Here is a 26,075-nt window from a genome sequence, read left to right as displayed (position 1 = left end):
CTTTTGGAAGTTGTTGTGCTACGCCTCAATAAATTTCTCAACTTAAAAGCTAGTGCTCAAGAAGCAAATTTACCACATTTTTAGGGAATAAATCATGAGCAATGGACAGGTAAATTCTTGATACAGACATTTTTTTTATATACACAGAGCAAAATTTAGATAGAAGCCAAGTTGAGGTCTTACCTCCTGTTTTAGTGTTGTAGTAATAGAAATAACCTTCAGGTGAAACACCTTGTACCCAGATATTTGCTGTATTCTGCTTTGTACATTGTGTGTCAGAGGCCTTTATTCCTGGTTGTTGTTCAGTCGTACTTGACGATGATGAAGCTAAGACAGCAAAACATTTGTTTCTCAATTACAGAGCTTGAAGAAGTAGAAAATATTTAAATTTTAAACTATTCTTTACTTTCTTTAAAAAGAGACATTCAACTGTTTTGCGGAAAACTGACAGGAGGGAAGGGAGAGAGGCATAAAGAAATGGAAAGGAAATAATATTTTTTAAAACGAAGGACTTTATTTTTGTAAATACAATTTTCCTTGAGAAACATAGTATTTGAGTAAGTGCGAATGTATTTCTCATGGAAATCACAGAATACGATAAGACAAGATTCATAGTGGTATCAGCGTGCATGGTCAATGAAATTAAAGCCTGTAGCAATTTTCAAACGTAAAACCACTCTGAAAATCATGTGCCCCACAGAAGTTTACAAGCATGTCCGTGCAACGATGGGATGGATAACAATGGAGTGAAGTTAGAGTCATAGAAATACAGAGTACCGAAACAGACCCTTTGGTCCAAATTGTTCATGCCGACCAGATGTCCTAAATAAATCTAGTTCCATTTGCCAGCATTTGGCCCATATCCCTCTGAACCCTTCCTATTCATATTCCCATCTAGCTGCCTTTTAAGTGTTGTAAATGTACCAGCCTTCATCACTTCCTCTGGCAGCTCATTCCATACACTCATCACCTCTACATGAAAATGTTGCCCCTTACGTCCCTTTTAAATCTTTCCCCTCTCACCTCAAACCTATGCACTCTAGTTCTGGACTCTCCCACCCCAGGGAAACGATCATGTCTATTTACCGTATCCATGCCCCTCATGATTTTATAAACCTCTACAAAGTCATCCCTCAGTCTCTGACACTTTGGGGTAATTGCCCCACTCTTTTCTATCCCTATAAGTCAAACCCTCCAACTGAGACAACATCTTTGTAAACCTTTTCTGAACCCTTTCAAGTTTCACAACATCCTTCCTATAGCAGGAATACCAGAAATGCACTCAGTATTCCAATAGTGGCTTAACCAAATGTCCTGTGCGGCCACAACATGACCTCCCAATTCCTATATTCAATGCACTGACCAATAAAGGCAAGCATACTAAATGCCTCCTTCACTTTCCTGTCTACCTGTAACTCCACTTTCAAGAAACTATGAACCTGCACTTAAAGGTCTCTTTGTTCAACAACACTCCCCAGGACCTTGCCATTAAGTGTATAAGTCCTGCCCTGATTTGTCTTCCCAAAATGCAGCACCACACATTTATCTAAATTAAACTTCATCTAACACTTCTTGGTCCATTGGCCCATCTGATCAAGGTCCCATTATACTGAGGTAACCTTCTTCACTGTCCAGTACACCTCCAATTTTGGTGTCATCTGCACCTGTGGCACAGAATGGACATCTCAAGTGGTCTACGTAAAGAACGCAACTAATTAGTATGGGACATTTTCAGATCTCATACAACCAATAATATCAACGGCACCTCTGAAGAAAGAACACACACTTTGAAGTTCTACCAGAGAGTTTAGTACATGCAGTTCAATAATTGGATGTGTGCCTCTGCAAGCTATTCAAGGGTTAAGCTCCTGATGAATGTTAATGCGAATATTTGATGGAGAATAAATCTTCAGAAAGAATAAAAATAATTGTGCTGCTTCACTTTCCATTTTGTATTGTTTTGTCATCAAATCATTAGGTGCTATTCATGCACAAACTCACCAGATCATTAAAAAAATACAAAATATCCAATTCAAAGATAGAAAAGAAGATGTTTTGTAGGAGAGGAATTATTCTGAAAGTAAAAATGCATAATCCACTCCAAAATGGGAGCCTTACTATAGTGCAACAGCCAAAGTGATTCAATTAACTCTTTGCACTGGATGCGAAAAACAATGAATCAGATGGTTTTTAAAACAGTATACTATTGTAGTTAAAGATAAGCTTGTAGAATTGATTCATTCAATAAAACCTGCCACATTTATTTAATTTGAATGACCTATATATTTTCCTTGCATTTCAAAATGGGAATCACTCACACCAACACTGTGGCTCCGAGTTTATACTTGATATGGCTTCTAATTTGTATGTTTGAGGTACAAGTAAAATTGCATTTTTTGGGAAATTTCGATTGTTCACAGCTTAACTTATGAGTCGTGATCTGTGGTGTTTGCATCACAATTAGGGGTTTGTTCTTAAGTGAGGGTAAGCCAGAATGTGGAGTTGAGGCCACAATGAGATCAGTTTTGATATTATTGAACAATAGATCTGGTGATAGACCCCAAATATCTGTAGTCTACTGATGCTCTTAATTTGCATTCTCATGTGAAATTCAAAATGAACTGATAGGGTCACAAATACTTTCAACAGTTCTCAAATAAAAATAAATCTTTAGCAAGAATAAATGCTACCTGAAATGTTTACTCCAAGTCGCTTCAGGTCTTCTTGATATGCTTTCATAGCTGCAGACTCCATCTCAGCAAATTCCTTTGCTATTCTCTCCTCTTCTTTTGCTTTGTCCAAACTTTTCTTTTTGATCTAGAAGCACAGATAAACATGTCAATCAGGACTAGCCAAAAATGCGAAGTGTATACATAATAAATATCAACAGGGAAAGAAGAATCAAGGAGATGTACCTCACTGATTCTCTTGGCCACATTTTCCTGATGGTTCTTCCCTCTTTCATGAAACTCGACACTCTAAGGGAAATATTTGAAAAGAACAACAAGAATTGTTAGGTGTCAAAGTAACAACTTTAATATTCGAATACATATCAATCAATGCTTTTTCAAAATTATTTGAACAGACATTGGTGTTGCTGGTTAGCTTAGCATCAACTTTCCATTCCTAGCTTTGGCAAATAGAGTCATGGAGATGTACAGCATGGAAACAGACCCTTTGGTCCAACCAGTCCATGCTGACCAGAATCAATCTAGATTGGGTCCCAACCCAATCTAGTCCCACCAGCCAGCACCCAGCCCATATCCCTCCAAACCCTTCCTATTCACATACCCATCCATATGCCTCTTAAATGTTGCAATTGTACCAGCCTCCACCACACCCTCTGGCAGCTCATTCCATACACATACCACCCTCGGAGTGAAAAAGTTGCCCCTGAGGTCTCTTTTATATCTTTCCCCTCTCACCCTAAACCTATGCCCTCAAGTTCTGGACTCCCTGACCCCAGGGAAGAAAAAAATCAAGGAGAATTCAAAGGGTTTTTACAAATACATTAAGGACAAAAGGGTAACTAGGGAGAGAATAGGGGCCCTCAAAGATAAGCAAGGCGGCCTTTGTGTAGAGCCGCAGAAAAAGGAGGAGATACTAACAGAAAAAGGAGTATTTTGCATCAGTATTTACTGTGGAAAAGGTTATGGAAGATATAGAATGCAGGGAAATAGATGGTGACACCTTGCAAAATGTCCATATTACGGAGGAGGAAGTGCTAGATATCTTGAAACACAAAAGGTGGATAAATCCCCAGGACCTGATCAGGTGTACCCTAGAACTCTGTGGGAAGCTAGAGATATGATTACTGGGCTGAAAATGTGTTGCTGGAAAAGCGCATCAGGTCAGGCAGCATCCAAGGAGCAGGAGAATTGACGTTTCAAGCATGGGCCCTTCTTCAGGAATGAAGGGCTCATGCCCGAAACGTCGATTCTCCTGCTCCTTGGATGCTGCCTGACCTGCTGCGCTTTTCCAGCAACACATTTTCAGCTCTGATCTCCAGCATCTGCAGTCTCCTCACTTTCTCCTATATGATTACTGGGCTTCTTGCTGAGATATTTGTATCATCGATAGTCACAGGCGAGGTGCCAGAAGACTGGAGGTTGGCAAACGTGGTGACACTGTTTAAGGACAAGTCAGGGAACAATAGACTGGTGAGCCTGACCTCAGTGGTGGCCAAGTTGTTGGAGGGAATCCTGAGGGTCGGGATGTACATGTATTTGGAAAAGCAAGGACTGATTCGGGATAGTCAACATGGCTTTGTGCGTGGGAAATCATGTCTCACAAACTTGATTGAACTTTTTGAGGAAGTAACAAAGAGGTTTGATGAGGGCAGAGTGGTAGATATGATCTACATGGACTTCAGTAAGGCGTTCGATAATGTTCCCTATGGGAAACTGGTTAGCAAGGTTAGATCTCACAGAATACAGGGAGAACTAGACATTTGGATACAGAACTGGCTCAAAGGTAGAAGACAGAGGGTGGTGGTGGAGGGTTGTTTTTGACTTTAGAGGCCTGTGACCAGTGGAGTGCCACAAGGATGAGTGCTGGGTCCTCTACTTTTTGTCATTTACATAAGTGATTTGGATGCGAGCATAAGAGGTACAGTTAGTAAGGTTGCACATGACACCAAAATTGGAGGTGTAGTGGGCAGCAAAGAGGGTTACCTCAGATTACAACAGATGGGCTAATGGGCTGAGAAGTGACAGATGGAGTTTAGTTCAGATAAATAAAAGGTGCTGCATTTTGGGAAAGTAAATTTTAGCAGGACTTCTACACTTAATGGTAAGGTCCTAGGGAGTGTTACTGAACAAAGAGACCTTGGAGTGCAGGGTCATAGCTCCTTGAAAGTGGAGTCGCAGGTAGCTAGGATAGTGAAGAAGGTGTTTGGTGTGCTTTCCTTTATTGGTCAGAGTATTGAGTACAGGAGTTGAGAGGTCATGTTGCATCTGTACAGGACATTGGTTGGGCCACTGTTGGAATATTGCGGGTAATTCTGGTCTCCTTCTTATCGGAAAGATGTGAAACTTGAATGGGTTCAGAAAAGACTTACAAGGATGTTGCCAGGGTTGGAGGATTTGAGCTACAGAGAGAGGTTGAACAGGCTGGGGCTGTTTTCCCTGGAGCATCGGGGGCTGAGGGGCGACCTTATAGAGGTTTACAAAATTATGAGGGGCATGGATAGGATAAATAGACAAAGTCTTTTCCCTGGGGCTGGGGAGTCCAGGACTAGAGGGCATAGGTTTAGGTGAGAGGGGAAGATATAAAAGAGAGCCAAGGGCCAACTTTTTCACAGAGGGTGTTACGTGTATGGAATGAGCTGCCAGAGGAAATGGGGGAGACTGGTACAATTGCAACATTTAAAGGCATTGGGATGGGTATATGAATAGGAAGGGTTTGGAGGGATATGGGCTGGGTGATGGCAGGTGGGACTAGATTGGGTTGGGATATCTGGTCAACATGGATGGGTTGGACCAGGGTCTGTTTCTGTGCTGTACATCTCTATGACTCTAAGTGGTGATGGTTTTTACTCACAATTTGTATCTGCAAATAAAAAATTGTGTTGTATCTTACTCTTGTTAACACTTACAAATGCAAACTGCTTAACTAAACAAAATAATTAATAATACAAGTATTTTTATAATATTTATACTTATGTTAATATTACACGTACTGAGAAATCAAATCACAAAAATTTCCATGCCTTCTTTACCAAAATTTCTAAGCACAAAAGTAGGGTTTAAAAATAAACTCAAATTCAAACATGAAGTAGTTCACAATAAATTACTGAAATCACCTGATACTTTTATCCTTTCTCGACTTTCCTCAAAAAAATGCAAAAACTCATCCAATTTACATATCCAATCAGAGTTGTCCAGCTTTCAAACATTTTTGTGTATTCTGAGCAGTCTGCAAAATTGTTTAGCGATTAATGCATTCTGAACATGCAAACTGTGTCAACAGTGAAGAAGGGTGTGTCGTCTAATCTTTCAAGGAGTTGTGTTACTGTTTCTCTAACAGCCTTTAAAAACATTTCAAATCTCTAATCTATTTCATCCAAGGGTATATCTATTAAAGAAATGCACTTTTCCATTACATAGAGATCAGCAAAAAACGCTTTCCTCTTTCATATGTACACTGCTTATATTTAGTAGCACAGATCTACATATATAACATGAAACTCCTTCGTCCCTTGTTCTAAAATTTTTAGTTATTCCAACTGTTTCCACAAAATTATATCATAACATTTACAATACCCACACAGTCTCCTCACTACAGGACTGTCATTATCATTCAACACTAAGTTGAATCCAACAGGTATGTTTGGAAGCACTAGCTTTCAGAGCACTGCTCCTTCATCAGGTGATTGTGGAGAATACGAGTGTTAGACACAGAATTTATAGCAAAAGGTCATTATCATTTAGGGTGTAGGTTTGCTCGCTGAGCTGTAGGTTTGATATCCAGATGTTTCATTACCTGGCTAGGTAACATCATCAATGGCGACCTCTAAGTGAAGCTTCACTTGGAGGTAGCCACTGATGATGTTACCTCGCCAGGTAATGAAATGTCTGGATATCAAACCTACAGCTCAGCGAGCAAACCTACACCCTAAACCTCAACCTGAGCTACAAACCTTCACAAACCTTGGTCATTATCATTTTAACTAAACAATAATATAGAAACAGAACGATCAGTGTTGATTCCACTAATATCCTCCGTCGCCTCATACTCTGCATTCCTGATTTAAAGAAAATCCTCACTCACCCTTTGACCCACAAATGTTGGTTCAGCCTTCAATTGCCTCAGGTACGTCCACCAAAATTCTCTGCTTCTTTAAACTTACCCTCTCTCCCCTTGCAAGAAAGTTTGTAAAACCCATCTTTTACACCAAGATTCCTTAACATGCACTCATGTGCTCCTTAATTGCTTTTGAGATATTTTTCTACTTCCTCTATGAAGCATTTTGGTACATTTTCTACAGTAAAGATGTGACATTACTGTTAGATGGTCATTCAAGTGGGACCAGAAACAACTCTTCCTACGTATTTCTGTTTTCTTTCATCTAAGAGACACATACATGTTGTCTTAACAGGTTGCTCACCAGTAACCAGGTCAGAAATGCTCTGTATCATGTTTCAACATCTGTGCGTTAAGACCCCTTTCCTTCGTGAAAAGTTATGCTTTTCTCATTCCCATGACAGTTAGTTATTTTCCAATGCTGATAAAATAATGCTTCTTTCCTACCCATGATAGGAATATGAAAGGAATTTATTTTTCTTTTTTTCACAGGATATGGAGATTGCTTGCTCGGCCTGTATTTGTTAGCCGCTCCTAATTACCATTTAACAGAGTGACTTGCTAGGCCACTTGAGAAGAATTAACTACATTCCTGTTGATCTGGAGTAATTTATCCAATTTATCTTGCCTTCCCTCAAATTCTTTTCACCCCTGGACTAGAACTCTATCCTTTAAGAGACACTCAAAAAAGTTTGACCTGATATAATAACATAGTTACCTCTAAGAACACATCAATAATAATTGGTAATAGTTTGATGCATTGAACAATGTCCAAACAGTAATTTTATTACAGTTAATCTGAAACAAAGTAGCACTATCAAAATCGAGTTAATTAACATGTTCAAGAGCTCAGGTTGAGATTCTGGATGTAGGTTTGCTTGCTGAGCTGGAAGGTTTGTTTTCAGACGTTTCATCACCATACTAGGTAACATCATTAGTGAGCCTCTGGATGAAGCACTGGTGGCATGGGCGGCTTTCTACTTATGTGTTTAAGTTTTCTTGGGTTGGTGATGTGATTCCTTCAATGACATCATTTCATACGGTGGTGCCATTTCCTGTAGTGATGTCATTCCTCTTCTTTTTCTCAGGGGGTGGTAAATGGGATCCAAATCAACGTGTTTATTGACAGAGTTCCGGTTGGAATGCCATGCTTCTAGAAGCAGGAAAGAACATCACCAACGCAAGGAAACCTAAACACACAAATAGAAACCAGTGCTTCACCCGGAGGCTCACTGATTAATTAACATGTACATATAAACACGTTTCCTGAAATTTTACAATGATTAGATGTGCCAACATGATCATTTATAAAGAAAATATAACATACAGGTTTGTTGTCTGCTATCCAGCATTTGCAGTAATCACAGAACTTCTTTGGTTGAGACTTCCAGTAATCAGCCCTGCAGAATATGTAAATAAAAAAAATTAATATGTTGATTCCCAAGAGTACCTCATGCATAGCATTAACGTTACATAGTTGACACAAAACCTGTTCAAAAACAAAAATGATAATCACTCCTTTTCAAAATGGAGCACATCAATTATAAAATACGCCATGCAGCAAATAAATAGATTAAGCAGCCCCAGTGCTTCCTTACATCACAGGATGAGAACTTGCTGAATGAGCTCCCATACCGCACAATACAAACTCGTGTCATGCTTAGTGGTGGATTAGTGAGCAAATCTACACCTTAAAGCAAAATATGGCCAAAGAATCAAAACCAAGAGATACTGATACATTTACTGTATGATTTATTGCACTTATTAAAAGCTTATTTGCAAGGTTTATATGTTCCAAATCTAACAAGAACCAAAAGATTAATATGTTCATAAAGCCATTGTGCTTATAAAACCAAAAATATTAAAAATGCTGGAAATCAGAAATAAAAATTGAAAATGCTGCAGAAGCTCAACAGATCGAGTATTATCTTCGAGTAAAAGAGTTATAGTTTCAAGTTTGATGTGACTCTTGCTATCCTATTCTTTATGATATGATTCAATATGTGCTTCTTAGTTGCGTGATCTTTGTTGATGATTCATGTTACATGCTGGTTTGACAAGAACTGACAGACAGTAAAAACATAGGATCAGTACACTTCACACAGACCTGTCAGCTACAGACAAGCAGATACTGCCCGAGTCTGTGTTGCTGGAAATTTAGCGCAGTGCACAGGGAATCAGATTTTTTTTTGTTCCGAGTGTGTAAAGGTCTTTTTCATGACTTGTACTTTGTAAGACTATATTCTTCAGCTTCAACTGATAGTTGCAGCTTTAGAGTTCTGCTGATTGTTTCTGTGCATGCTTGATTTTCCCAAAGAAATTAGGAGTAGAACATTCAACCCCTCAAGCCTGTTCCACCATTCAATATGATCACGGCTCACCGCCAAGCTCAATTCCCTAATCCCACCCTTCCCCCATATCCCTCGATCCCTTTAGTCACAACTGCTCGTTGTGGCAGTGAATTCCACAGGCTGACCACTCTCTTAGTGAAGAAATGTCTTCTTATCTCAGTCCTCAAAGGTTTACCCCCGATCCTTAAATTATGATCATGGGTTCTGGACTTCCCAACATCAGAAACATCCTTCCTGCATCTATAACCTGTCTAGTCTTGTTAAAATTTTATAGGTTTCAATGTGATTCCCCCCTCTTACTCTTTTAAACTCCAGTGAATACAATCCTAACTGACTCAATCTTTCCGCATAGATCAGGCTTGCCATCCCAGGAAGCAACTTTATAAACCTTCACTGCACTTGCACTATAGCAAGAACATCCTTCCCCAGATAAGGAGACCAAAACTGTGCACAGTATTCCCGGTGTGGCCTCACCAACACCTTGTATAAAAGCAGTAAAATATTTTTGTTCCTGAACTCAAACGGTCAACATCCAATCAAATGGAGCCATCACAGGCAAACGAGGTATACTGAATGGTTCATAGTTAAAAATCACAACACCAGGTTACAGTCCAACAGGTTTATTTAGAAGTGCTAGCTTTCAGAGTGCTGCTCCTTCATCAACCACCTGATGAAGGAGCAACACTCCGAAAGCTACTGTTTCTAAGTATTTTAAGTGAGAATTTTTACTTTGCACACCCCAGTCCAACACCAGCACCTCCAAATCATAACTGGTTCATGACTGTTTAAAAATGTGTATTTTTTTGTAAGAAGGAATTCACTGAGAAACAACAGGAATAGGTTAAAGTCAAGGCCAATATATTGAAGGAATACAAGTGAACAACGTAGGGTGAGGGAATTACAGTTAGTGCAAAGAAAGTTAACAATAATTATGCTTTTTTTTAAAAAAGAGTATTTCTAAGGGATTTGAAAAGGAGTTATGGCAGAGTTTGCACCCACAATATGGTCCTCCTGTGTTATGTGGAAAATCATGGATGTTTCAGTTGTCCCTGGTGACCACATGCGCAAAAGTCTGTTCAGCTGCAGCTACAGTTGAACTACATTTTGGAGCTGGAGCTTCTGTGGAGCATCTGTGATACTGAGCAAACCATGGATAGCATGTTCAGTGAGGAGGACATGCCACAGGTGCAGAATTAACAGGCAAGGTGACCACAAAGCATAGTAGAGAATGGCAGGGAGTGCAGGAGTCCCCATTGCCATCTCTCTTTCTAACAGATGTACCATTTTGGATACTTCTGCGGGAACTGATTGCACAGGGAAAAATAGTGGCAGCCAACATCATGGCACCATGAGTAGATCTGCTCTAGAAGAGAGGAGGGAAAAGAATGACAGGGCGAAAGTGGTGCAGGACTCAATTGTAAGAAGAACAGACAAGTGTTTCTGCAGCCAAAGAAATGATCGCCTTCCAGTGAGCAGTAAAGATATAAAGGCAGGATTAAATTGTATGTATGCAAATGCACAGAGTATAGTGAACAAAATTGGGGAACTGGAAACTTAAATTTGTCTGAGCGATATGACATAACTGCATTGACAAAAATGTGACTCAAGCCAGATCAGTATCCAGGAATGGATACTTAACATCCCAGATTATAATGCTTTTAGCGGAAACAGGTCGGTAACAATCTCATTCAAAGATAGGTATCATCGCCCTTAAACATGATACAGTCCCTAGAATCTACATGGTTAGAGATAAGAAACAGGAATGGAGCAGTGACCTCATTGGTTATTTATTATAGACTACAGGGAGGAGGCAGAAGAGAGCATTTGTACGCAGAGTATGGAAATCTGCAGGACAAGTAGGATTGTGATAGTTGGTTATTTCAATTACCATAGGGAGACTGGGAAAAAAGTAGTGTGTGGGCACGGAAATGGAGAAATTTCTGCGAAGTGTGCAGGAGAACTTCCTGGAAGAGTAATTTCCAGTCCTATCAGGGAGAGGTTGTGCTGGATCTGGTCCAGGAAAATGAGGCAGGCCAAGGTGAGAGCATCAGAACAGGAGAGCATTTAGGAAACAATAATCACAACAAAGTTCAATATTAAGTTAATCCAAAAAGAGATGTGCAAGTCAGGTGGATTGGCCATACTAAACTGCCCACAGTATTAGGTGCATGCAGAGGGAAATGGGTCTGGGTGGGTGGTGCACTTGTTGGGCCAAATGACCCATTTCCACACTTTAGATTGTAGGCAATCTAAAGTTGGAAAAGGATAAAACTCAGTCAATGATTAAAATCCCAAAAAGAAAAAGGGCAGATTTTAAGTGTCTAAAAGTTGGATTTGAACACATTGAAAAGCATTTTGGTGGATAAAACAGTGGCCGAAAAATGGGAGATTTTCAAAAGGAGGATGAATAGGGTGCAAGCTAGGTGTATACCCATGAGAAATAATTACAGAGTATCAAATGCTAGAGTACTCTGGATGACTAAGGATATTGGTGACAAAATAAGGAAGAAAAAAAAGAGGCAAGTGATGCATACCAAATAACAACAGCAATAGATATCAGGAAGAGTATCGCATATGCAGGAGAGAGGCTAAGGTTGAAATAAGGAAAGCTAAGAGGAAGCACAAGGAAAGGATGGCAAGCTATGCTCAAACAAATAATAAAAGGTTCTTCAAACGTATTGATAGTGCAAGATTAGGGAAAAATAGAAGGGAGCCCATAAGGAGCAAACAGGAAAAGCTGCTCACTGAAGCAAAGGATATGGCAGAGGTACTAAATGAATAGTTTGCTTCTGTCTTTCCTAAATCAGAAGATGGTAACAATGACCTACTTGAAAATCTGGATGTTCAACGATCGAACTGCATAGTGATGGATAAAGAAGAGGTGTCAGCAAGCACTCGGATAGAGAGGTCACCAGGCCTAGGTAGGACACCTCCCAGATTGCCAAGAGAGTTAAATGGAATAAATCATGGAGCTATTGACAGGAATTTTTCAGGCCTCTCTGAACACAGTAGTCCTGCTGAACTGGAGAACTGCAAAAGTGACACCATTGTTTAAGAAAGTTGTCACAGACCTGCCAGCTTGACATCGTTAGTGGGAAAACTGATGGAGGCCATAATACAGGATAAGGTAAATATACACTTAAAGAAAAATAAATTAATACAAGACAGTCAACATGGCCTTGTCAAGTGCAAGTCATGTTTGACAAATTTGATTCAGTTCTTGGATGAGGTGACACAGGCAGTAGACAAGAATAGTGCTTTGGACATTGGACTTTCAGAAAGTATTTGATACAGTGCCATATGGCAGGTTCGTTTGCAAATTATAAATGTTTAGGATTGATGGGTCCTTGGCAGCATGAATTAGAAGTTGATCGAAGGATTGGAAACAGAGGGTAGGCAGAGATAGGCATTTCTAAGATTGGAGACAAGTTAAAAGTAGTGATCCCCATTTTTTCTGATTTACATAAACAATTTGGAGAGGAGTGTTGAGGGCAATATCTCTAAATCTGCAGATCATACTAAGCTAAGGATAACAGTGAATTGCGAGGATGATACTGAGCAACTTCAGAGGGATATTGACATGTTGGCCAAATAGGCAAACACTGGCAGATTAAATTCAATGCAGAGAAATGAGAGGTAATGCATTCTGGTAGAAGCAGCAGAAAATACAGGCTCATCAGTACAATTTTGTGGGGAGTACAGGAACAGAAGAACTTTGGGGTTCACATATGATTCTCTGAACTGGAGGACCACTAATGCTCAAGCCTCAGAGCACCAGTACCACCCTGGCCCTTGGCCTATGGTGATGCTAGAGAGTTCAAAACATCGATAAGCGATGTAAAGATTCAAAAAAGGCACTCCTGCGAGTGTTTCAAAATGGCCAGGCAATTTGATACAGTTAGTAAGATGACATATAGGATCCTTAGGTTTATAGATAGAGGCATAGAATGTGAAAGCAAGGAAGTGATGTTATACCTCTACAAATCATTGGTCAGACCACATTTGGAGTATTGCGTTCAATTCTGGGCACCTTATTTAAGAAAGAATATTAAAGCCCTAGAGAGAGTTCAAAAGAGATCCACGAGATGGATACAATTAATGAAGGATTTTAGATACAAGGAAAGGTTACAGAGAATTGGCTTGAGAAGGATATTCTATTTCCACTAGTTAATATGTCAATAACTAGGGGTCACAACTTCAAGACTATCAGCAAGAAAGCTAAGAGTGAGATGTTAGTCAGTGTTGTTGGGATTTGGAATGCGATGCCTGGGAGAGTGGTGGAGGAAGATTCAAAAGACAGCTGGATATTTATATTTGAAAGGGATTGAGTTAGAAGGCTGGAAGTGTGACAATCTGAGTAGCTCTTTTGGGAGCTGTTACCGACATGATGTGTTGAATGCTGAAAAATGTGTTGCTGGAAAAGCGCAGCAGGTCAGGCAGCATCCAAGGAGCAGGAGAATCAATGTTTCGGGAATAAGCCCTTCTTCAGGAATGTCTTATGCCCGAAACGTCGATTCTCCTGCTCCTTAGATGCTGCCTGACCTGCTGTGCTTTTCCAGCAACACATTTTTCAGCTCTGACCTCCAGCATCTGTAGTCCTCACTTTCTCCTCCATGATGTGTTGAATGGCCTCCTTCTGTACTGTAAAATTCTATGATCCTAAAAGAGATCATGTTGTCTCACTGGTGCAGGGTCAGCGATATCACTGAACAGCTGTAGGGCATCCTGAAAGGGGAGGGAAGACAGACAGAGATTGTGACAAATATTGGTACCAATGACATAGACAGAAACAGGGATGAGGTCCTGAAAGCCGAATTTAGAGAACTAGGAAGTGGGTCAAAGAACATGACCCAAAAGGTAGCAACTTCTGGATTACTTCTGGTGCAACATGAAAGTGAGTATCAAAACAGGAAGTTAGTCCAGATAAATGCATTTGGAGAGTTAGTGGAGGGAGGGCTTCAGTTGTGGGACATTAGAACTATTTTTGGGCACAGTGGGACCTGCATACATTGGACAAATGACACCTGAACTGGAATGGGACTAGAATCCTTGCAGGAATGTTTGCTAGTGCTGTTGGGGATGGTTTAAACTAACTTGGCAGGAGACTGGGATCCAGACAGAATGTTCAGCAGGGGAAGATAAACAGCCAAAATTAGAAGTGACAACATGCAATTCAGGAAGACAAACATTATAGGCCAGTTAAGGCACAAGGGAACTTGGCAAGGTTGGATGGTATTTATTTTAATGCAAGGAGTCTGACAAACAAGGCAAATAAGTTGAGGGCACAAACTAAAACATGGGGTGTGATGTCATTGCTGTCAGAGAGACATAGTTGAGATAGGGATAGGATTGGCACCTCAATATTACAGGATACAGGCCCCCAAGTAGTCGATGAGAAATTGAAGAGCAGATATGTAGGCACATTTCAGGGAAGTGTAAAAGTCAAATGGTAGTAAAAGTATCAGTGGGGTCTCATTTTGCAGAGAGTTATCGTAACAATCTTGAATCTAATGGAGTTATGGAAAAGGACAAGGATGGACCTGAAATCAAAGTTCTGAACTGGTGGAACACTGATTTTAATGAGATCAGATGTGAATTGGCTAAAGTGAACTGGGAGCAGATACTTTCAGGTAAATCTGTCTCAGAAATATGGAGATTACAGGACCAACATGTACCAATAAAGAAAATGTGGAACTAAAGGATATACAGCACTGGATTATGAGAAAAAAGGAGGCAAGATACTGAGGGCTCAAAACAGCAGAAGCACAGAATGTGCAAGAAGGAACTTAAAAGAGATTAGATGAGTTAACAAAGGCTATGAAAGTACACTGGAGGTAAAATAAAGGATAACCCTAAATGGTTTTACAGGAACATTAAACATGAAAAGGATAAAAAGGAAAGAGTAAGGCCCATTAAAGTCCATGATCGTAATTAGTGTGTGGAGCCTGCTGACGTTGATAGGGTTGTAAATGAATAATTGGCATTGGTATTCACTAGTGAGAGGGACAATATGGGTATAGAAATTGGGGAATAGGTCTGTGATACAATTAAAGAAATTAGAGTTGAGGGAGGTTGAGTGGGTTGGGAGGCTGAATGGTAGATAAATCCCCAGGGTGACATGCATCTCAGGTTGCTGGATGAGGCAGGGGAGGAAACAGCAGGGACATTTGCAAAAGATTTTAGCTGTCTCTGACAACAGGACAGGTGCTGGAAGACTGGAGGACAATGTGGTGCCATTATTCAAGGTGGTAAACCAGGAAACAGGCCAGTCAGTCTCACCTGAGTGGTGAGGAAACATCTGAAAGCAATTCCAAAGGATATCCATTTACATTGGCAGAGATTAATCAAGAACAGCAAGGTTTTGTTAAGGGATAGTCACGTCTGACCAACTTGATTGAATTTTTCAAAGAGATGATCATGTGTGTATCTGAGGGCAATACTTTTGATGTAGTCTACTTGGACTTGAACAGATTTTTATAAGATTCTGTGTGGGACATTGACAACAAAGGTAACAGCCCATGTGACTCAAGAAAAGTTGGCAAATTAGATCACAATTGGCTGAGTAGCAAGTAGAGGGTGATGATTGAGGGGCAAATTTCCCAACTGGAAATCTGTGTTTGCCAACAATATGGGTTCAATTCCCACACAGGCTGAGGTTACTATGAAGTACATAAGAAACAAACGACAGGCAAAAGTAGACATTGGGCCACTTCAAACTGATGCAGGGAGCCTAGTGATGGGAGATAAGGAAATAGCAGGAGAACTTAACAAGTACTTTGCGTCAGTTTTCACAGTGGAAGACATGAGTAATATCCCAAAAATTAAAGGGTGTCACGGGGCTGAGTTGAGTATGGTTGCCATTACGAAAGAGATAGTGCTAGAAAAGTTAAAAAGTCTTAAAATTGATAAATCTCCTGGCCCCGATGGGATACACCCTAGAGTTCTGAGAGAGGTTGCTGAGGAAGTAGCAGAGGCATTGGTTGAGATCTTTCAAGAGTCACTGGAGTCAGGAAAGGTCCCGGATGATTGGAAGATGGCTGTAGTAACCCCCTTGTTCAAGAAAGGATCAAGGCAAAAGATGGAAAATTATAGGCCAATCAGCTTAACCTCGGTTGTTGGTAAAATTCTAGAATCCATCATTAAGGATGAGGTTTCTAAATTCTTGGAAGAGCAGAGTCTGATTAGAACAAGTCAACATGGATTTAGTAAAGGGAGGTCATGCCTGACAAACCTGTTGGAATTTTTTGAAGAGGTAACAAGTAGGTTAGACCAGGGAAACCCAGTGGATGTGGTCTATCTAGACTTTCAAAAGGCCTTTGATAAGGTGCCACACAGGAGGCTGCTGAGCAAGGTGAGGGCCCATGGTGTTCGAGGTGAGCTGCTGGGATGGATTGAGGATTGGCTGTCTAACAGAAGGCAGAGAGTTGGGATAAAAGGTTCTTTTTCAGAATGGCAGCCGGTGACGAGCGGTGTCCCGCAGGGTTCGGTGCTGGGGCCACAGCTGTTCGCATTATATATTAATGATTTGGATGAGGGAACCGGGGGCATTCTAGCGAAGTTTGCCGATGATACGAAGTTAGGTGGACAGGCAGGTAGTACTGAGGAAGTGGGGAGGCTACAGAAGGATCTAGACAGGTTGGGAGAGTGGTCCAGGAAATGGCTGATGGAATTTAACGTGAGCAAGTGCGAGGTCTTGCACTTTGGCAAAAAGAATAAAAGCATGGACTACTTTCTAAATGGTGAGAAAATTAATAAAGCCAAAGCACAAAGGGATCTAGGAGTGCTAGTTGAGGATTCTCTAAAGGTAAACATGCAGGTTGAGTCTGTGATTAAGAAAGCGAATGCAATGTTGTCTCTTATCTCAAGAGGGTTGGAATATAAAAGCAGAGATGTACTACTAAGACTTTATAAAGCTCTGGTTAGGCCCCATTTGGAGTACTGTGTCCAGTTTTGGTCCCCACACCTCAGGAAGGACGTACTGGCACTGGAACGTGTCCAGCGGAGATTCACACGGATGATCCCTGGAATGACAGGTCTAGCATATGAGGAACGGCTGAGGATACTGGGATTGTATTCGTTGGAGTTTAGAAGATTAAGGGGAGATCTAATAGAGACTTACAAAATAATACATGGCTTTGAAAAGGTGGATGCTAGGAAATTGTTTCTGTTAGGCGAGGAGACTAGGACCCGTGGACACAGCCTTAGAATTAGAGGGGGTCATTTCAGAACAGAAATGCGGAGACATTTCTTCAGCCAGAGAGTGGTGGGCCTGTGGAATTCATTGCCACGGAGTGCAGTGGAAGCCGGGACGCTAAATGTCTTCAAGGCCGAGATTGATAGGTTCTTGTTGTCTAGAGGAATTAAGGGCTACGGGGAGAATGCTGGTAAGTGGAGCTGAAATGCGCATCAGCCATGATTGAATGGCGGAGTGGACTCGATGGGCCGAATGGCCTTACTTCCACTCCTATGTCTTATGGTCTTATGGACTCTTGTTCTCAACCTCTCCCCTCGCCTGGGGCATGGTGAATCTCCGGTTAAATCACCAACAGTCATCTCTCTCAGAAGCAAGAGCAGCCCTCTGTTCTAACAAAATAATGGCAACTTCTGTGTCTAGTGGAGTCCACAGGGATCAGTGTTGGGGCTTTACTTTTTGTGGTTTAGATTACTTACAGTGTGGAAACAGGCTTTCGGCCCAACAAGTCCACGCCGACCCTCTGAAGAGAAACCCACCGAGACCCATTCCCCTACACCTAACACTACAGGCAATTTAGCATGGCCAATTCACTTAACCTGTACATTTTTGGACTGTGGGAGCAAACCCACGCAGACACGGGGAGAATGTGCAAACACCACACAGACAGTCGCCTGAGACAGGAATTGGACCCAGGTCTCTGGAGCCGTGAGGCAGCAGTGCTAACCACTGTGCCACCATGCTGCCCTTTTTTTAAAAACAATTAAATTAGATTACTTACAGTGTGGAAACAGGCCCTTCGGCCCAACAAGTCCACACCGACCCTCCGAAGAGCAACCCACCCAGACCCATTCCCCTACGTTTACCCCTTCGCCTAACACTATAGGCAATTTATCACAGCCAATTTACCCAACCTGCACATCTTTGGACTGTGGGAGGAAACCCATGTAGACACAGGGAGAATGTGCAAACTCCACACAGTCGCCCAAGGCTGGAATCGAACCCAGGTCTCTGGCGCTGAGAGGCAGCAGTGCTAGCCACTGTGCCATAAAAATTATTTCGACTTGAATGTAGGAGAATGGCTAAGTAAGTTCGCAGATGATACAAACGTTCATGTGGTGGTAAATAGTAAGGAGGATAGCCTTTGATAGCAGGACGATATAGACAGGCTGGTCAGATGGGCTGACCAGTTGCAAATTGAATTCAATCCAGATAAACATGAGGTGATGCACCTGGACAGGACAAACAAGATAAGGGAATACATGATGAGCAGTCAGATTTCAGGAAGCACCAAGGATCAGAGGAATCTTGGTCTGCATGTACATCAGTCCCTTAAGGTATCAGGATAGGTAGATAAAGTGACTAAGGCGGCAAGTTGTATACTTCACTTCATTAGCCAAGAGTTCAGAGTAGGGAGGTTATACTGGAATTGTATAAAATGCTGTGGTTAGGCCATAGCTAGAGTATTTTGTCCATGTGGAATCCACATGATAAGGGGGATATAATAGCATTGGACATAGTGCACAGGGGATTGACCAGGATGTTGCCTGGGTTGGGAAATTTTAGTTATGAAGAGAGATTGGACAGACTGGGGTTGATTTCCTTGGAGCAAAAGAGATGGAGGACGTGACTGAGATCCATTAAATTAGGAGGGACACAGAGAGGTTATCCCTTTGATGGAGGGACCAGGGGACATAGATTTAAGATCAGGGGCAGAAGATTAGAGGAAATGTGAGGAAAGACTTTTTCACCCAGATGTGGAAATCTGGAACTCACTATGTGCAAGGGTGATGGAAGGTAGTAATCCTCATAACATTTAAAAAGTACTTAGATGTGTACCTGCATTGTCAAGGCATACAAGACTATGGGCCAATGCTGGAAAATAGGATTAGAATAGTTAGGTGGTTATTTTTGACAAGCACAAACTCAATGGGCTGAAGGACCTTTTTCCGTGCTGTGCATCACTATGACTCTACAACAACTGAAAGAAATACGGGTCTACCTCATACTATATGAGAACTAGAATGAAGTTTTATTGTCACATGTACTCAAGTACAGGGACACATGAATTTAACATTGCAAATCCATTTGGCTTGCACATCTTTGAGCTGTGGGAGGAAACCGGAACACTGGTAGAAACCCAGGAAGACATGGAGAGAAGGTACAAACACCACAGTGAAAAGTGTACAAAGTTGTAAATGCTGGTGCCATCTTAGATACAAAAGTGCCTAGGTACAAAATCTAAGATTTAAATTAGAAAAACAAAGAAATAAAGTTAAAAAGTTCAACATTACAGTCCTTCTAAAGCAGGAAAAGAGGGGAAAAAAAGGCAGACAAAACATGGCATGGTGGCTCAGTGGTTAGCAATGCTGCCTCTCAGAGCCAGGGACCTAGGTTTGATTCTATCCTTGGCCGACTGCGTGGTGTTTGCACGTTCTCCCCATGTCTGTGTGGGTTTCCACCAGTGCTCCGGTTTCCTCCCATAGTCCAAAGATGTGCAAGTTCAGTGCATTAGCAATGCTAAATTACCCAGGTTCAGGGATGTGTAGGTTAGGTGTGTTAGCAGGGAAATGCAGGGTTACAGGGATAGGGTAGGGGAATTGGTCTCGGTGGGGGGGGGGTGCTCTTTGAAAGATTGATGTCAACCTGTTGGGCCAAATGGCCTTTTCCACACTGTTTGGATTCTACAAACTGACGAGTCCATACTGCGCTTCACCTCAAGGTCAGGAATCCCTCAAGTCTGTTTCAGCTGAGCTCTTGTGGAACAATGCTGGTATCCTTGACTCTGACCCAGAAGGCAAGCGTTCAAGTCTGATTAGGAATGATCAGCCATGATCATATTGAATGGCGGTGCAGGCTCGAAGGGCAGAATGGCCTACTCCTGCATCTATTGTCTATTGCCTAAGTCCCAGCTGCCCCAGATATGAGCAATCAAATGTATGGATCGGTTGATTAGAAATGTTTTAAGATGGCTTGGCCAAGGTGCCAAATTTAAGTTCCAGTTTGTGGATGCATTGGGTCGAATCCTACCACTGCCAGTTATGGTCAGAGTTTCTCATTCAGAGGGTTTAGTATCTTAGAAGGCAACATCTCACCTCAGTCACGTGTGATTGTGAATGCAGTTGACTGTACTCTTAGAAGGGCTCATGTGGTACACTGATAGTGTCCCTATCTCTGGACAACAGGCTCATAGTCAAGACCCACCTACTCCAGACATCTGTAATAACATTTCTGAACAGTTTGATAAGATATCTGCTATGTGCCTCAGAATTTCTCCAACTCTTGCCAATTTTCTTGACAAAATTTCCTGTCCTTTTTCACCCCTTTCTCAGGGGATTTTCATTTACATCTGTTCTGATGCAAAATACTACTGTATTGTTGAATTTATGCAAATCATTGTTTTGCTCAGTCTCAAAGATGGTGACTAATTCTTCTCGAGGACAGATAAGACATGAGGCAAGTGTCAAAGAAATCGAATATAGTGATCACAGACACATTTTTAAGTAGTGGTTGAGAGATTTTGGTTAGTCCTGTGAAAGAGTGGTCATATAAAGTTACTTGGCCGGTGACCTAAATACATCATTGTGAAAAAAGAACGTACTACCTGTAGTGGGCGCATCCGAAGCTGAGGGCTGACCATAAAGAGGTTTATAAAATCATGAGGGGCATGAATCGATGAATAGCCAAGGTCATTTCCCCAGGGTAGGGGAGTCCAAAACTGCAAGTCACAGAAGATTAGATTAGATTCCCCACAGTATGGGGACAGGCCCTTCAGCCTAACAAGTCCAGTCTGACCCTCCAAATAGTAAGGAGTGCAAGGTAGGGGTGGACAGGATCAGGGGTGCGAGGCGAGAGGGGTGGACAGTGTCAGGGGTGGAGGGGATGGGGGTGGAGGGGATGGGGGTGGAGGGGTGGAGGGGATGGGGGTGGAGGGGATGGGGGTGGAGGGGATGGAGGGGATGGGGATGGGGATGGAGGGGATGGGGTCGGGGTGCAAGGCAGCAGAGTGGACAGGGTCAGGGGTGTGAGGGGGTGGGGGTGGACAGGGTCGGGGTGTGAGGCAGGAGGGTGGACAGGGTCAGGGAGGGTGAGAGATGGGGAGTGGACAGGGTCAGGGGTGCGAGGGGATGGGATCAGGGGTGGACAGGGATGGGGTCAGGGGTGAGAGATGGGTAGACAGGGTCAGGGGTGGACAGGGTCAGGGGTGCGAGGTGGGGGTGGATGGGGTCAGGGGTGAGAGATGGAATGCACAGGGTCAGGGGTGCGAGGGGATGGGGTCAGGGGTGCGAGGTGAGGGTGGATGGGGTCAGGGGTGAGAGGTGGAATGCACAGGGTCAGGGGTGCGAGGTGAGGGTGGATGGGGTCAGGGGTGAGAGGTGGGGGGGTTGCATATAGGAATGGAAGGGACTTAGGGCTTGGGGAGGTGTAGAGGGGTGCGAATGGGAACTGGGCAGAGGTGATGGCGAGGGTGTGGGTGACAGCGAGGTCGGGATTGGGTGGATTGTGATCCAGTTGGATGGGTTTTGCGGGTTGGGCGGAGTAATGCATCTCCAACACCTTCTAGAATTTTCCAGCGCTGCTCCGGCTCAAACCTTGACGAGGGCCGTTCGGGACTGAGACTGAAACTCAGGGCTCCACGTTTAGGCTCAGGCCAAGGCTACATGCGTAGCCCGGGCTGCTAACGACGCTGAGGCCTACTCGCCCTAAGCGCAGACACATTCCCTCAGGGACAAACATTTGCTCCGAGTACTCACATCACCGCCGGTCTTTAGGTTTCTCCTTCCGATCACCAAAACGTCACCGGATCGACCGCCGGCCTTTTTTTTCCCCCCAACTCGCAGCCTCAAAGGGACCGACTCCAAGACCTGGCCTCACCAGCACGAGCCCCCCCGCTCAGATGGCATCGTCATTGACCACACCCCCCACCACTACTTGACCCCGCCCCTGACCGTATTGTTCACGCCCCTCACCAGCACTAACCCCCCCGCTCAGATGGCTTCGTCATTGACCACACACCTCCAACCAGCACTTGACCCCGCCCCTGACCGTATTGTTCACGCCCCTCACCAGCACTAACCCCCCCCGCTCAGATGGCTTCGTCATTGACCCCACCCCTGACCATATTGTTCACGCCCTCGGGTGACGTCATCCGCCCCGCCCCCGACCCCCGACCCCGCCCCCTTAACGGCACTGACCTCGGCGCCATCCCCTGGGCCCGCTCTCCCTGTCACTGTTTGCGGACGATTCAGTGAGTTCGCGCCCTCCCTCCCTCCGTCTCTCGCAGCCACGATGTGGAGGAGCTGGTGTTGGACTGGGGTGGACAAAGTTAAAAGTCACACGGTACCACGCACTAGCTTCCTTATGTGGGGATATACATAGTGTTACTTCTGCAATTATAATTACTTACGCAAGGTAAATGAACTCACACCAGTGTGTAATTGCTTCACCTAAGAGCTGAGTCAACTAGAATGCAAACTATGCGAGGAAATACATAATTGTTTTTGTATTAGCTAAAATTGTATGTGACTGCAAAACAACGGTAGATGTTACAGACAAATAGATAAGGTGCTGTGAGGACTTGGTTCAGCCAGATATGCTTGTACAAGCATTAATTATAAGCATCTGTTTCCCACTTTTACAGAAACACAGGAACAAACCCCAATTAAAAGGGTCATAAGGATCAGTATGGTTGGGGAAAGCACAGATGGAGGGAGTAGGTAATGGTGAAGAAAGGATAATACCGAACAATGGGCCACAGCGGGATGTGGTTGAACGGCCTTGTGAGGCCAGAAATAAGCATTGTGTCACAGACAAGGCCGGATAAGGCAAGAGATAAACAGGGGTAATGGGAGCCGGTCTTAAGAGAAGTGGAAGATGTAAATGGGGAGGAGCAATGGGATAAAAAAAGGAACCAAATTACATAAATATCGTGTATTCGTTGAATTCAGTGTGTGTGTCCCTGCCTTGTAGACAGTGGATCGCACCCTCTTGCAAGGGTAAAATAAATGACACTACTGATTCAGATCTTGTCTCGGACTGAAATTATTGAAGTGAGTGAGCTTTGTTTCTCACACTCGGGTAATTGTGGAGCAGGACCATAAGACACAGAATTTATAACAAAAGATTAGTGTCATGCAAGTAAAATTATATATTTAACAAACCTCGATTGTTGTTAAGTCTTTCATCTTATGGAATGGGTTACAGGTTTCAGTTCATTAATATGTAAATCCACGAACTTCCTTTAAGTCACATTCTCAAGATAAGTTAAGGTTTTATATATTAAAAAAAAGACATCTCAACTCAGACAATGCCTTAAAGGTGTGAGGTCAGAGTCTGTCTCTATCCCAGTCTTGCCTCAGACTGGTTCTATTTATGGGCAGCAAGGTGGCTCAGCAGTTAGGACTGCTGCCTCACAGCACCAAGGACCAAGGTTCAATCCCAGCTTTGGGTGACTGTCCGTGTGGAGTTTGCACGTTCTCCCCGTGTCTGCGTGGGTTTCCTCCGGGTGCTCCGGTTTCCTCCCACAGTCCAAAAATGTGCAGGTTAGGTGAATTGGCCATGCTAAATTGCCCGTAGTGTTAGGTAAGGGGTAGATGTAGGGATATGGGTGGGTTGTGCTTCAGCGGGGCGGTGTGGACTTGTTGGGTCGAAGGGCCTGTTTCCACACTGTAATGTAATCTAATCTGTGTCTGTGTGGTTTTCCTCTGTGTGCTCTAGTTTCTTCCCATAATCCAAAGATGTACAGGTTAGGGTGGATTGGCATGCTAAATTGCCCATAGTGTTCAGGGATGTGTAGGTTAGATGCATTAGTCATGGGGAAATGTAGAGTAATAGGTGCAGAGGTCTGGGTGGGATACTCTTCTGGTGGGGGGGGGGGGGCAGTCAGTGTGGACTTGGGCCAAATGGCCTGTTTCCACACTGTAGGAATTCTATTTCCAAAGTGGAATTTACAAAATATGTGTTTTTTGAGCAAAATGTTATGTATCTGTAAATATATTTCTGCAAATACAAATTAACCCCATAGACCTATAGGTAAATGCGCATACAGGGGAGAGTGTGTTTGTGTGTGTGTGTGTGAGAGTGTGTGTGTGCAAGCTTGGTAAAGTGTGTATGTGAGTGTGATGGGGTATAAGCCTGTGAGAAGGTGTGAGTGTGGGGGATATATCTGTGCATGTATGAGAGAGAGAGAGCGTGTGTGTGAGTATGTAAGAATGTGTGTGTGTGAGAATATGTGAATAGTGTAGTTGGGTCACCTGTAGTGTGACCTGAATCCAAGGTCCCAGTTGAGGCCATCCTCATGGGTACAGAACTTTGCTATCAGCCTTTGCTTGGCCACTTTGCGTTGTTGCCTGTCTTGGAGGATGGTCACCCAAAGATCCGAGGCCGAATATCCCTGACCACTGAAGTGTTCCCCGACTGGGAGGGAACACCTCTGTGTGGTGATTGTTGTGCGGTGTCCATTCATCCATTATTGCGGCATCTGCTTGGTCTTGCCAATATACCATGCCTCAGGGCAACCTTGCCTGTAGCGCATGTGGTATAAAATGTAGGCTGAGTCACATGAGCTGCATACATGGTTGGTGGTGTCTCCATGTGTAATGGTGGTATCTGTGTCGAAACTCTGACACGTCTTACAATAGTTGCCATGTTAAGGTTGTATAATGTTGTGTTGAGTGTGTTGTTGGAGAAGCACAGCAGGTTATGCAGCATCTGAGGAGCAGGAAAATCAACGTTTCAGGCTGGAGCACTTTGTCAGGCCTGAATGGGAAACTGATGGTGCAACATTTGTATTGGTGTCGGTGGTGAGGCCCAGGTAAGCGGCAGCCATCTTTATAGGAGGTACATAGACTGCATAATGTGATATACCTGTCCAGCTGCACCCACTTTGACAATTCCTGTGAAAAGGTAGGATTAGAAAAATAGGCTAAATGAAAATTTAAAGGTAAGTATGCATTAAGGGTGATGGCTGGATAGGGCAGTGCCTGGGTAGGACTACAGTACAAGGATGGAAGCTAAGTGAAGAACCAAATTGGTAGGAGGGAGATAGGCAGAGCGCCAAGAAAGTGAGATGCCATATGAGTAAAGCATCAGGGCACGGGTGAGAAGGGACAGGTAAATGAAGGAGGAAGTCTGGGTGGGCAGGAGATATCAGGACCATTGGGGAAGGGTATTGAGTCCTGTGGGGGTTTGTGGAGGGGGAGAGGGGGGGGGGTGCTGTCCCACTGTAGGAGACATGATGGTGTCAGTTTTGGTCTGTATGGGTGGGGAGAGGCTCATGTGTCAGAACTTTTAAGGAGAGGAGGAAGTCTGAGTCATGTGGGTGTAGTAGGAAGTGGGGGGGGGGGGGGGGGTGTCAGTTCTCTGGGGTAGAGGGTCTGGTCAGAGGCAAAGATGTCAGATTCCGAGGGGGCGAGAGAGCTATCGAGTCCAGTGGCTGGGGTTGGACCTGATCCCGTAAGAAGCCTGGGGCAGACAGGTGAGTTTTTTGGGGTTCTGGAGTCGAGGTGCGCATCATGACTGAAGGGGAGTCGGGGGTTGTCAAGTTTTGGCAGTGAGGGAGGTGTACAGGTCTTGGGCATGGAGAGATGTGATGTTGATTTCTGATAGGGTGACACCCTTGTCGCACCATCTCTTCTTCTTTCCCCCCCGCCACACACATACAGAAAGGTGTCAAGGTCTCAGTAGGCATGGTGAGATTGTCAGATTTGGTAGTTGGTGCTACTGGAGGA

At 43.3% G+C, this 26,075-nt stretch overlaps 1 protein-coding gene across 3 annotated transcripts in view; it reads right to left on the bottom strand.

Annotated features, from left to right (window-relative positions):
- wbp4 (WW domain binding protein 4) overlaps window positions 1-22,236 on the bottom strand; it is a 57,246-nt gene extending 35,010 nt beyond the window's left edge. For 2 of the 3 annotated variants that reach the window (XM_072584686.1, XM_072584687.1), the window contains exons 1-5: window positions 22,101-22,236; window positions 8,132-8,204; window positions 2,916-2,978; window positions 2,691-2,817; window positions 184-327 (exon numbers count right to left, since the gene is read on the bottom strand). In XM_072584686.1, coding sequence (XP_072440787.1) covers window positions 184-327; window positions 2,691-2,817; window positions 2,916-2,978; window positions 8,132-8,204; window positions 22,101-22,102 — 409 coding nt within the window. In that variant the 5' untranslated portion in view covers window positions 22,103-22,236. Of the gene's footprint in view, window positions 1-183; window positions 328-2,690; window positions 2,818-2,915; window positions 2,979-8,131; window positions 8,205-20,950; window positions 21,065-22,100 lie in introns of all 3 variants that reach the window. The other variant, XM_072584688.1, reaches the window with a different exon arrangement.
- Between the last annotated feature and the right edge of the window lie 3,839 nt (window positions 22,237-26,075).

Source organism: Chiloscyllium punctatum, chromosome 15, assembly GCF_047496795.1.
Source record: "Chiloscyllium punctatum isolate Juve2018m chromosome 15, sChiPun1.3, whole genome shotgun sequence".
Classification (NCBI taxonomy): Eukaryota; Metazoa; Chordata; class Chondrichthyes; order Orectolobiformes; family Hemiscylliidae; genus Chiloscyllium; species Chiloscyllium punctatum.
This window is presented reverse-complemented; position numbering and strand designations above follow the sequence as displayed.